We start from the raw sequence: 13930 nt of genomic DNA on the forward strand, positions 1-13930 counted from the left end.
ATAATCATTATTTAAAGACCACTGGGAACGATTGTACAACAGATAAAAATATAGTTGGAGTGGCATTTTTTAACATGTCTACCGCTTTTCTAAAATTTTGATCTAAGAGAAAGACATTAGAGGGAAAAAATATGAAAGGTATCAGGAAAAAGATCTATGTCTAAAAATAAAACTGCAAACTCACATCAGAGGAATCCGGGCTGTCAACACACGGAAGACGATGAAAACAAACAGTTCCTGTCATTGGAAATCCTTCTACATAAATGAACTTGTTTCAATGTTGCAAACACCTGAGGACTTGTCAAACAGGCCCGACTGTACACATGGTTAATATTCTGCTGTGTTTTGTTTTTATTAAAAAAAATGACGTCGTGTGACTTTTTCTTGCTTCGTTTCAGGGTTCATCTTAATGTTCGTCTGACTCAAGCGCATTTTAGAACATTGTTGTTGTATCCAAAAAAAAAAAAAAAGGGTTTTGATAGTATACACAGAAGAAAATACGCAATATTGTAATAATAATAATAATAATGGATTGGATTTATCTGCGCTTTTCAAGACACTCAAAGCGCTTACATTGTGTCCATTATTCATTCACTCCTCATTCATACTTGGTGATGGTAAGCTATGGTTGTAGCCACAGCTGCCCTGGGGCAGACTGACAGAGGCGTGGCTGCCAGTTCGAAGCTACGGCCCCTCTGTACATCACCGGGATCATTCATGCACATTCACACACCAGTGGAGCCACACTGAAGGCAAGGAGGGTGAAGTGTCTTGCCCAAGGACACAACGACATTTGGCTGGTGGGATCTGGGATTGAACCGCCAACCCTTCGATCATTGGACGACCCGCTCAACCACCTGAGCCACTGTTGCCCTGTAGTTTTATTATTGATTCTTTTGTTGGTAAAAGCCAGAAGCCCTCATCAATAACCCCCACCTCCATGTTTTATAATGGTTATGAGACTTTTTGGTGAAAGTGTAGTTTTTGCCCAAGTAGTTTTCCTTCTTTCTTAAAGACCCACTTCAATCATCTTTTGATCTTCAAAGTGTTTTCATTTATTAGTCTATTAATGATTCTTATGCTGTCTTTAGACAAAATAAATAACAAAGTCATATTCTAGTACATGGTTTCTGCAGAGTGACAGGAGTTAATTAAAAATTCACCAATGAGTTGTGGGCGGGTCTTTTGGCACGGAGCAACCCCCCCCCCCCCCCCCTTCCCATCACCTTACTGCCCCTTTATTGACCTTTAATTCCAACAATTTTAACATGACTTATATGTTCTTGCTCCTACAATACAACTAAAAAGGAAGAAACAGGGTTTGGGGAATTTTCCAAAGGACATAAATGCACCACTCCAACATCATATTATTGGTTTCTCATAATTTCAGGTATGTCAACATGTTTGCATGACAATACATTAAGCTTTCAACAGCAAGCCAATAGCATCTAATCATAAGAGCAGTCTTTAAAAATGAAAACATGAATTACTAAAACCCTGACACAATTCAGACTTCTTCTAACTGCACAGATTTTCGAAGCTCACCACAATGTTGAGATGTGGATCCACATGGAGGAATCAGACGAATGCATCAACATTTTATTATAACAGAGCCTCAGGTATCTGATTTAACACCAGTTCAAGCTTCAGCTCTTCGCCTCACAGAAAAAAGACATAACAAACCAGCAGATAATTAGATTGAGTTTAACAACATGGAGAATTAAATTCCACATTTGTGACTCAGGTTAATGCTTATGATCTGAGGAGAAGATGTTACATAAAGAGCGGAAAATGAGACGGAGGTAGAAGAAAATCTTTTTGTGAATGTGCCAACCAGGCTTTGACGGGGAAGTAAAGACGTAGGGGGTGGGTGTGGTGGTTGTGGTGGTGGTTGTGGTGGTGAAGGCAGTGTTGAAATTGGTGCTGTTGATGGTTGAAGGCAAAAATGGCCCCACCGTCTGTACCAGGAAGTCCTCAAAGCTGCTGAGTTTTTCAAACACCATCACGGCAGCAGCTCGTCTTTTCCTCAGTGGGCGGCGTACAAACGACAACACAGCGGCCTGATACCAAGAGCCGTCCTGCTGACACATGAGCGGGCCTCCAGAGTCGCCCTGTGCACAGAGAAGGGAAACCTTTTAGTTTTTACAACCTGCTGGAAACTTTAATTCACAGACATTTTTGAATCTCTCTTCTTTAGTGGCTTTTATGAAATTCACTCAGTGACAGTTATCTCTATTAGAGAGAAAACAAGTGTCAGTCAGACCCATTGACTGTATAGGAGAACTGGACTGAGAGAGCTTCCTGTTGGAGTTCTATACAGGAAGTATAGAAAGAAAAAATAAACAGCTATTACTCAGATACCTCAATAAAAGTAGATGAAGCCTGCTGGACCTCCATCCAATGATTAAAACTTTTGATTGACAGAGTCTGTGTAGCCCGCTTTCAAGTGGTAGGGGTGTGGTTTTCCAACAGGCTCACTCCTGATTGGTGAGAGTTGTTCCCATAGAAACGATGACTCAAACCAATTTGGATCAATCACTGCTTACAACATGTCTAGCAAGCAATTTATTTTAAAATAAAAAGCATGTGCTTGTTGACTTTCTACAACACGAGCCCACAATCGTCAAAGCCAAACCGTCAATAAAAGGCAGCATCACAGAGATTCAGTACCCAAATGTAGAACAGAAACAATTTTAACTATCTGTCTAACACTTCAAAAAGAATAGCCATCACCTCAGACTGCCCTTCTCCAAATCAACTTAGAGGCCTTGTGGAGGAGTGTCTGCCCTAAAACTGGAAGGTTGTGGGTTCAAATCAACGGTCCAGTCATACCAAAGACTCTAAAGACTCCTTGCTTGACATAAAGTGGTTGGATTGGTTCTGGCTCTTCGCAACTCAACCTGCGAAAGTGTACGCTCAGTGGCAGGGTCAAAACTGTCGAGCAGACCCACCAAGGCTGGAAACTGAACAGTACTGGAAAAGTATATGGGAGAAAGAGACAGCACATAACAGCAATGCCCAGTGGCTGGTCTCTCTGAGAAAAGAACATAGCAACCTCCCTGAACAGAATCCAGTAACCATCACAGTGGCAGACATCCAAGAAAGAGTCTCAGGTTTGAAAAACTGGACAGCACCGGGCCCTGACATGATATATGCCTACTGGCTAAAGAAGCTTACCGCACTCCATGAGCGCCTGGCAGCACAAATGAACCAGCTGCTAAGAGAATAACCTGTCTCTCCACAACATGGAAGCTCATGTCAGGCATCATTGCAACAGAGATAAATAGGCACATGGATCAATTCATGAGCAACACACAGAAGGGCATTGGTAGAGACTCCAGAGGAGCCAAACACCAACTCCTGGTCGACAGAACAGTCGCTCAAGAGTGCAAGTCACGACACACCAACCTGTGCACAGCCTGGATTGATTACAAGAAGGCCTATGACTCAATGCCACACACATGGATCACTGAATGCTCGGAGCTGTACAACATCAACAGGACTCTAAGAGCCTTCATAGAAAACTCAATTAAGCTGTGGAAAAACCCCCTTGAAGCCAATGGGAAGCCACTTGCACAAGTGTCCATCAAATGTGGGATATAACAAGGTGATGCTCTGTCCCCACTGCTGTTCTGCATAGGTCTGAACCCCCTCAGCCAAATAATCAACAAGACTGGCTATGGATACCGACTCAGAAATGGGGCCAACATCAGTCACCTCCTCTACATGGATGACATCAAGCTATATGCTAAGAGCGAGCGTGACATTGACTCCCTGATCCACACCAGCAGGATCTACAGTACTGACATTGGGATGTCATTCGGGCTCGAGAAATGCAGCCGGATGGTGACAAAGAGAGGCAAGGTAGTCCACACAGGAGGGGTCTCACTCCCAGAGGGAACAATAGCAGACATCGAGGACAGTTACAAGTACCTTGGAATTCCGCAGGCAAATGGCAACCTGGAGCAGGCAACAAGATAAGCTGCAACAGCTAAATACCTCCAACGAGTGAGGCAAGTCCTGAGAAGCCAGCTCAATGACAAAAATAAGACCCGGGCAATAAACAGCTACGCACTGCCAGTTATCAGATACCCTGCAGGAATAATAAGATGGCCAAAGGAAGAGATACAGACCACAGATGTTAAAACACGAAAGCTCCTCACCATGCATGGAGGGTTCCATCCCAAATCCAGCATCCTGAGACTGTATGCTAGCCGCAAGGAAGGAGGCCGAGGACTAGTGAGCGTAGAAGCCACTATCCAGGATGAAACATCCAAGATGCATGAGTACATCAAGCTCAAGGCCCCAACTGACATTGTGCTCAGTGAATGTCTCAGGCAATGGAGAGCAGACGATACAGTGCTGGAGGACAGATCCTCATGGGAGGACAAACCCCTGCATGGGATGTATCACTGGACCATAACTGAAGTGGCTGATATCAAGAAGTCCTACCAATGGCTAGAAAGGGCTGGCCTACAGGACAGCACTGAAGCGCTCATCCTGGCAGCTCAGGAACAAGCCCTGAGCACCAGAGCCATAGAGGCTCAGATCTACCATACCAGACAAGACCCAAGGTGTAGGATGTGCAAAGAGGCGCCTGAACAATCCAGCACATAACTGCAGGATGTAAGATGCTGGCAGGTAAAGCATACATGGAGCGCCACAATCAAGTGGCTGGAATAATATACAGAAACATGTGTGCAGAATATGGACTGGAAACCCCAAGGTCAAAATGGGAAACACCTCCGAAGGTGGTAGACAATGAAAGGGCAAATATCCTGTGGGACTTCCAGATCCAGACTGATAGGATGGTAATGGCGAACCAACCAGACATTGTAGTGGTGGATAAAGAACAGAGGAAAGCCATTGTGGTGGATGTGGCAGTGCCAAGCGATGGGAACATCAGGAAGAAGGACTATGAGAAACTGGAGAAATACCAGGGACTCGGAGAAGAACTGGAGAAAGCCTGGAAAGTGAAGGTGACAGTGGTGCCTGTGGTAATTGGAGCACTCGGGGCAGTAACCCCCAAGCTGGAGGAGTGGCTACAACAGATACCTGGAAAGACCTCAGACCTCTCAGTCCAGAAAAGCGCAGTGCTAGGAACAGCTAAGATACTGCAGGACCCTCAAGCTCCCAGGCCTCTGGTAGAGGACCCGAGCTTGGAGGAGAAACCACCCGCGGAGGGTGAGAGGGGCAAGTTTTTATAAAATTTTTTATATTGTATATATGGTGCAATGTTGAATTTAAGGGAAATGTCACCCAGACATCCCATAATCAGCTCATTTCTCAGACGTTGCAGATGTCCAGTCACCAGCATTTTTGTTTACCATCCATTTCTGTCCACTCCACTCCACTCCTTACATGGTTGGGTCATGCCAAAGACTCTGAAGAATGGGTACCAATGGCTCCCTGCTTAACACTCAGCACTAAGGTGTTGGATGGAGGGTTTTAAACCATCAAATGGTCACTGAAAACAACATTCTCACCCCACGGTGACAACTGATTAGACTTTAACAATAAAACAAACGGTGTGCTGTAATTAGATCCTTCTAAAGTTCTTGTCCCTTCAGTTTTTTTGTCTGGAAAACTCTTTATTTGTGGTGCTCCATTGTGCCTGCTAAGAACAGGAATCACTACAGGTTTAGGTTTCTTCCTGTCATCAGCCACGGACCTCTTTGTTTTGAGCAGTTTGCTTGATGGAACTTGATCTTTAGCCATAAGCTTCCAATGTTCTCAGATATATATCTATGAATTTGTTACCATACCAGGCACCAAAAATGAAGCTGCACAGATTCTTTGTCCAACTGTTTTTGGACCAAAGGTTGTAGGACATTTTCTGGATGTAACTTTCAGATCAAGACAATGGCACTTATATTAAATAACTGAATATTTTAGTCTACTCCAAAAACACTGGATATTATAAGGCACTTGAACCATTACTATCATCAACACACAACTGTTCTCAGGAAGTGCATAAATGTCAAAACCAGATAATGTTTTACTTTACCTCAGTCAGGGTAAAAACTGTGGTACAAATGCTGTCATTTGCAGCTGTTGGCCTCGGACATTCTAGAACCGAGGTTTGGAACTCCTGCAGAACTTCTTCTTCTAAAAATTTGGTAGAAAAGAACAGAAGTGTTTAAATAAATCACATTGGCATGTTTTCAGACATACATTTTCTTTTAGTGTAATGTGGACTCACCTCCTCCCTGTCCAGAACTCCAGCCTGCAGCCCAGCATGTTGTTCCCACAGGATAAGTTCTTCCATTGTCCAGACAGATGGGCTGGATGTAATTATTTAGGGGGGGATTGTTGGAGAATTGCAGCACAGCAACATTGGACCCTGTCTGGTTGCTCAGAGTGATATTTGTCACTTTCAGCGACACCTCAAAGGGGTTTGATCCATTCTGCTTCAGACGACCCAACACAACCGTCCACTCAGACGGCACAGGAGAACTATGGAAGAGACGACTGATTCAATTAGGACTTACCAGAACTGGAAATGGATTAAATATCTTCAGTTTTTTTTCCCCGTTCAATCAGTAGCTCTTGATTGTAAGTGATGTGTACTTATACACAGTTTAATGCCTTCATCTAAGGTCCAAAGTGTTTTAAATTCATGCCTATACACATTCCCATACTCATAGTGGCTCCACTGCCATGCAAGGGACAAACCACACCGCCATAAACAATGTGGGGTTTAGTGTCTGGGCCAAGGACACCTGGATACTTTGGCAGAAGAAATGGGAACAAAACCTGAACCTTGTGTTGACAAGGTTGACCCCTCTACCTCTGCACTTCAGCTGCCACCATTCATGGTTTGAGTCAATGTTACAAATATCTTAATATCTTAAATCATTTGGTAAATCCTAAAATACCTAGTTTTACCTAGTAATCAAACTTAATCATCCTCAGTTTTTTCGATTTGTATTGTTGTCCGTTCATCTTTGTAGGAAAATCTCCTTTGTCTACTTTCCTGGCTTCTTGGACGGGTTAGGTTTTTGCGATACATCTGTGGTAACCAAAGACTTGCCATTTCTAACACATCAGTCAATCCCACTGAACACATCTGCTATGGATGTCACTCACCTTGAGAAGCAGTTAGCATCGCTAAGCACAGAGTCCAGAGAAACTAGTGTCCCTCCACACACATGCTGTCCATTCTTCTGTAGACTCGCCATCCACGGCCACTGACCTTCAGATACCACTGAACTTCCATTTAAGACACGAGAGTTCAGGGTGGCTCGTCCACAAACCACAGCTGCAGAAAAGACACAAACATTAAAGACCTACTATGGATTTATCAATAGCAATTTGCTAAATTAAGATTCATTCAGATATATCACGAGTGTTTTTGTTTCTAAAAACAGAGGATTTCTAATGTGTACACATTACTTTCACAAAGTTATTACTTCTGCATATCTGTATATTTTATAGTTTTACACTAAGCAGGAATTAACGTTCACTAGAAATTGCATTTAATCTGTTTATAACAACTGGTTACCTTTGGGTGTGGTGGTTGGTGACCGGGTTGTAGCTTTTGTTGTGGTGGAGTTTGTTGTTGTTGAACGTGTGGTAGTAGTTGTAGGTTTAATGGTAGTTGTAGTTGTTGTTTGGGGTACGGAAGTTGTTTTAGTTGTTGTAATGGTAGTTGTAGTTGTTGAACGTGTGGTGGTAGTTGTAGGTTTGATGGTAGTTGTAGTTGTTGTAGTGGGGGTTGTAGTTGCAGGCTTAGTAGTTGTTGTTCGTGCTACAGAAGTCGTTGTAGTTGTTGTAGTTGTAGTTGTTGTAGTGGGGGTTGTAGTTGCAGACTTAGTAGTTGTTGTTCGTGGTAAAGAAGTCGTTGTTGTAGTGGTAGTTGTAGTTGTTGTAGTGGGGGTTGTAGTTGTTGTAGTGGGGGTTGTAGTTGCAGGCTTAGTAGTAGTTGTTGTTGTTCGTGGTACAGAAGTCATTGTAGTTGTTGTAGTGGTAGTGCTAGTAGGAGTAGTAGTGACATTTGAAATTGGTGGCACTCCTGGACACGACACACTGAGGTCACTGTCAGTTCCAGTGGAAGTGAAGGCGATAAAGCCCGGCCGATTGCTGGTGATTTGGGTATTGATCCAGGTCTGGTACTGGGACACTCTTGAGTAGACTCCTGGGAAATTAGGTTCAGCACAACCTTGTCCAAAGCTCACAATTCCTGCTTGGATCCAGCGGTTGTTCTGCTTAATCACCAGCGGGCCTCCAGAGTCTCCCTTCAACATGAAAAATATTTTATGTTAAGGAAGAATTCAGAGAAATATCTAGAAAGCAAACATAAAGGGGACTCACCTGACAAGAGTCTTTGCCTCCTTCCAGTAACCCGGCACACACCATGTTGTCAGTGATTTTGCTGGCTCCATAGCTGCACTTACACTGTCTGTTTCCCACAATCGGTACTTGTACTTCCTGAAGGGTTTGTGGGGCAGGAAGGGAGACTAAGAGAAGAAAAAGATTGATCAATTGACATCTGTAGTCCGTGAAAGAAAAGTTTTTGAAATATCTACCGTACCTCCACTTCCAATGTTGCCCCAGCCAGTGACCCAGGTGTTGACGCCGCTGTAGAAGGTGCTGCCGGTGGAAGACAGACAAACTGGAGTAATGTAGTTGTTGAAGGTTACTGGTGATGAGAGCTGCAGGAGGGCGATGTCGTTATCCGATGTCCCTGAGTTGTAGTCCGGATGAACGATTACAGTTGTTACTGTTTGAGACACACTATTAGGGTTGGATCCCTGCAGAGTCTGAAGACCCAGAACTACGTTCACACCAGATGCACTGCCACTGAGAAAGAAAACAGAAACGTTGTAACTGTGATAGATTTAGGTTAGAGGTTTTGTTAAAGGCTAAAACAGTCGGAAATCAAAGACTCAAATAAGTCAAGTTCATGAGCTTTAACGTAATGTGTGGCTGATCAGATCTTTTGTTTCTTATAAAGCTTTTTTTCTCATTCCTTTTAAATTTCAACTATCCATCAAAACAAGAGGAGACCTTAGTATCCAGCCCCAAAGCTACCATTGTCTTGGACAGATCTTACTGTTTCTGTATGGGATAATGAATTATCAGACACACGAGGTGTATATTTGTATAAACCCCTTTTGGATTTAAAGCAAAATTTTATTTATATTTAAGACATTTGCATGCATTTCTTGTTGGAGCGAATAGAAAAAAGAAAGAGAAAAAAGTGTGTTTGTGTGTGTTTGTGTTTTTTCAGACAGTATAACTGTGGTTTCTGAATGAACGCACCTTCAGTTCACAGATTGAGTGTGACCATCTTTTGTTCACTCCTTGCTCTCAGTAAAACTCTAAATGATGAGATTTGACTGCTAAGTATTATTGAATCTTGTTGTATGTCTCATAACAGCGTACTCACTAACACCATTTCTTTGTGTCTGTTTTTAGAAAACTTTTCCTGACAAAGAGGTTTATCGTTATTACTGTCAAATGTAGATGCTAGTCAAAAGGGGCGGGGCCTGTCCACAGACACACTCAAATATTACAAACATACCCGTTGGCTCCACAAACCTTCACACAGATACATGTCAACATGTATATACAGTAATACAAGTACTATCATTACTACAGTTACAGTATATTGTTGATTACCTTGGAAAGCAGTGAGCTGCCGTCAGCACCCACTGGTTGTTGATGAGAGATCCTCCACAGAAGTGTGAAGATTTCTGCAGACTGACCTGCCAAGGCCAGAACCCTGGAGGAGCATCTTGTCCTCCAACAATCCTGGTGTTCAGATTTGCTCGACCACAATCTGCAGAGAAAAGCTGTCAGTTTGGTTTTTGTGGACTCAGAAACTACTGGGTGTCTTAAATTCCCTCTTAAAATTCCAAAGACATGTTGTTTCTCGTGACACCCTAATTTTTCTGTTTGTCAATACATGTCACATTTTTAAACAGATGAAAAGGACGTTTTAACAAGGTTTTGCTAAATTCACACGTCCTATAGTTTTAGGGACATAAACACAAACCAACACTGGCTCAGCCTCACATCCTGCTTTGAATCGGGATCAGAATAATCCTCATTTTTGGATCAAACTGATCCAGGATTCAATCCAAAGTTTCTAAATACACAACAGAGGCCTTTAATATGAATGAAAAACCGGACCGGATGACCAAATTTGCAATTGGTTTGGGATACCCAATAACAAATCAGGATACAATCCTCCTATAGGATTATATTTGAAATATTGGGCCTTAGATTTTGTTGATCTGAGACTACCCGATGACATCAAAGTTATTATATTAGTAGGTTTTTTTTCTTTACAGCAGCCAACATTTTTAAATGTTCAGCAGAATAACTGTCAATCAGTGCGAGTTAGGAAGCCTTATGGCTGTTCTTTTGGACAATTTCTCATTTGCCTTCTGACTGTTTTTGTGTTGGAAAATGTTTTTAGGGACTCCAGAAACTGTTTGTGTTTCTGACTTTCTTTGAAAAAACTGAAAACTTAAAAGCTGAAAAAACTTTTACTCACCAGATAGCTGTGCCACACTCTCTGGAAGAAACCACAGAAAACAAGAAAACAATGTGAGGTTTAATTTGTTGCTTTTAAAGTTCTTCCTTCTGTGAAGCAGTAAAGTGAGTCAGCACATTTGTGTCTGTGAACTTAGTTGGGGAGTTTTGATGCAGTTCTGGTTTTTTAGTTGAGCAGCAAAAGATGTAGGAGATGAAACACAGAGGTTATGAGTTTTACCGTCAACTGTTCTCCATTTCTTCCTTCAAAATAAAAGTCACTTCAGCTGTTCAGAATAAAAGCTCTGCATGACTTTCTGCTCAGTCTATTCTCACACAATTTTCTATGATGTCATGAACTTGTTTTGTATCCAGTTACAGGAACTAACAAACTGGTTTCACCGTGTCTCGATTGGCACATTTTTTCCGACACAAGCTTTTGTTATGTTTCATTCAATCATACAGGAAGTGGTGGAAAGGGTCTTAACCCTTGTGCTATCCTAGGCACTTTAACATTGGGAGTTGGGTCATCTAGACCCACTAGACAGTGCTCTAAACCTTTTTTCTTCAATGATTTGTGATCTTCACTGGTGTCCATGGATTACATGAAATCTTTCCACCTTTATCCACCTTTGTCATGGTAGAGAGAACACATCAATTACTGTAAGGGTGGGGTCATAGGATAGCAAAAGGGTTAAACAAACACAAAGCTATTTGCAGTTTAATCTGTTTCTTATGAACCTCCTTCAGCTCAACATCAAAAGTGTTATAAATGCTTGGTTTCACCCGGCTGGATCTTCATACTCCCTTTATTATTATCATTTTAATCATTCCTAAAGGTTTCAAATCAAATGTTTTAAATGCACTAATTTCAAACTAAAGTTTTATTTTAAGATGTAGCAAAAGAAAAAGTTATTTAATTCAGTCCAGATAATCAAAATAAGGCCAGATTGTGTTAGAATGATAGAAAGTAGTAGTGGTAGTTGTTGTCTTCCCTATAATTTCTAACCACTAGCCCCTTCCCAAAACAAACAGAGCACCACTTTTGGCCAACTAAGTATTTTTCATAGTGAATCAAGACATCCATCCATCCATCCATCCATCCATCCATCCATCCATCCATCCATCCATCCATCCATCCATCCATCCATCCATCCATCCATCCATCCATCCATCCATCCATCCATCCATCCATCCATCCATCCATCCATCCATCCATCCATCCATCCATCCATCCATCCATCCATATACTAATCAAACAACCAACCAGTCAATTAATCAATCTATTAATCATTTCTTTCATATGCTAACATGTCCAACACAAAATTCTCTACATTCCCAAAGAACAAAACCAGATTAAAAAAAACCCAAGATAATAAAACTTCAAAATGACATTAAAATAATCTGACTTGGACAGCATGAACTGAAATCCTGTAATCTAGATTTTACTGTTAGGTTTTCATTTTCATTTTTGCTAGTTCTAGTAATCCCTTAAGCTCCTATTTCCTCTTGATAATAACATGTCCTCAACTATGCATGTTAAATGCTTGTTTCTTTTTTTTCATGTTCCACATTCTTGTGTTTTTAAAACCATGGAAAGTTAAAGTGATTTTCCTAACGTTTTTTCTTTTTCTAACATATCTTAGATATAAACGCATTTCCTGGGTCCCTTGTGCTATCCTATGGGGTCCAGATGACCCGATCCTTACATTGACGTGTTATCCCTACCATGACAGGTGGAGAGGATTTCATGTAATCCATGGACACCAGTGAAGATCACAAATCATTGAAGATAAAAAGTTCAGAGCACTGTCTAGTGGGTCTAGATGACCCAACTCACAATGTTAAAGTGCCTAGGATAGCACAAGGGATAACTTTCATTAAAGACTTTTCAAAATAACAAACTCTCTGTTAGGAGACAGGCTTTTTCACACAATTATGTAAATGACTACAAACTATTCACACAAAAGGAGAGGAATTATGTGTAATTTGTGTATTTTACATCACAAAGGAATCATATTTATCATTTTGAAACCCAAATATTTACCATCCCATGAATAAAATGACTACCTTTTCCATATTCAATTCAAGTTAATGACGCAAAAAATATAAATTATGTTTTGTAACAGCAGCTGGTGTCATACAACTAAAAAATACATTTACATTTCATCAAAAGAACATAAATAAAAACTAAAAATCTTGGATTTTTTGCAGTAGCTAAGGGATTATGAGAGATTTCAATAAGTTTTTATGTGATCTCTTAAAGACTTAAACAAAATTAAGACCACTTCACATGATTATGCAGTCTGTGGTCAGACAGAAACATTGAAAAACTCTGACAGAAAATGCCTGTGGCTAAACTTTCTACTGTGAACTGTTATTTCAGTTTTTGTGAGGGGTGTGAGGCCAAACTGATCCAAAGTTCTGGTTCAGTCAGAACTCAACAACATGAACCTGTTCTAATCAGGTCTGAGTTTTTAGTTAAATCCAAAGGATCAAGATTGCAGGATAAAACTGTTGATTCTCACAAAGATAGAGATTTCAGAAGTTTGTTTCACTGCCGGAATCTTAGACTCTGACTCTGGTTCTGACCCGCTGTGAAGCTTCTTACCTTGTGTGCAGAGAATCAGCAGAGTCACAGAGATCAGCCTGAAAGCCATGACTCCAAACGAATTCTAAAATGATTTGCTCTCAAAACAAAACCACCTAGTATTTATACACACCTACCTGCGGCTCACCTGTCTGCCAGCTCCTCCTCACAGACTGGAGCCTGAAGTGAAAGACTTATTTGAACCTTTCCCCATAAGAGCCCATTTTCCCTGAGAAATTAAAAAAAGAAGTGGACCACCAAAGATTTCTGATATTTTTTTGTCACACAGATGCCACCATGGCTTCTGACGGCTTAAGCTTCCTTTATCCTTAAACTTCCCTCTCAGTGGTTCTGAATGATAAATCTAAACCCTTTAATCATCTATGTGGTAAAGAAGAAGTTATTGTGACAAATTCAATCTTTTTATTTTTGTTATTGATACTTGGATAACTTCCTCACTTCTTGAATTATTATCAATAAATAAAGTTATGTCTCCATTAATGCGATTATATTCTTTAATTTACAGAAATATTGCTAAACTTTATGCTCTTGACGCCTATTCAAGAAGAAAACATCAGTGACATTTTTGCTTTCATAGCTGCAAATAAATTCAGGAGTTAAAAGTGACATTTTTAAGTGCATCGATTGTTGAATCATACACCACTTTGGTTTCAGTAAAGGTTATTTTGAACTTTTATCATATTAAGTGTTTTTAATTTGGGTTCCTAAAATCCCATCAGATACAGAAACGTTCGGTTCTCCGTCCGTCCGTCCTTCCGTCCATCTTCTATACCCGCTTTTTCCTGCGCAGGGTCACGGGGTCGCTGAATCAGACAGTCCTCCAGAGGTTCGTCTAGT

The 13930-nt window shown here is 41.1% G+C and overlaps 1 protein-coding gene across 1 annotated transcript; it reads right to left on the reverse strand.

Annotated features, from left to right (window-relative positions):
* Positions 1-1031: 1031 nt before the first annotated feature.
* On the reverse strand, positions 1032-13205 carry LOC144994337 (uncharacterized). The gene is made up of 10 exons (XM_078951909.1): positions 13094-13205; positions 10505-10525; positions 9625-9784; positions 8534-8802; positions 8314-8459; positions 7505-8237; positions 7090-7261; positions 6203-6456; positions 6008-6108; positions 1032-2111 (listed from the first exon to the last, which is right to left on the reverse strand). The coding sequence occupies exons 1-10, from the start codon at positions 13140-13142 to the stop codon at positions 1746-1748; spliced, it is 2271 nt and encodes a 756-aa protein (XP_078808035.1). The 5' UTR covers positions 13143-13205; the 3' UTR covers positions 1032-1745.
* Positions 13206-13930: the final 725 nt, after the last annotated feature.

Source organism: Oryzias latipes, chromosome 8, assembly GCF_053564925.1.
Source record: "Oryzias latipes strain Hd-rR chromosome 8, Olatipes_Hd-rR_3.1".
Taxonomy (NCBI): domain Eukaryota; kingdom Metazoa; phylum Chordata; class Actinopteri; order Beloniformes; family Adrianichthyidae; genus Oryzias; species Oryzias latipes.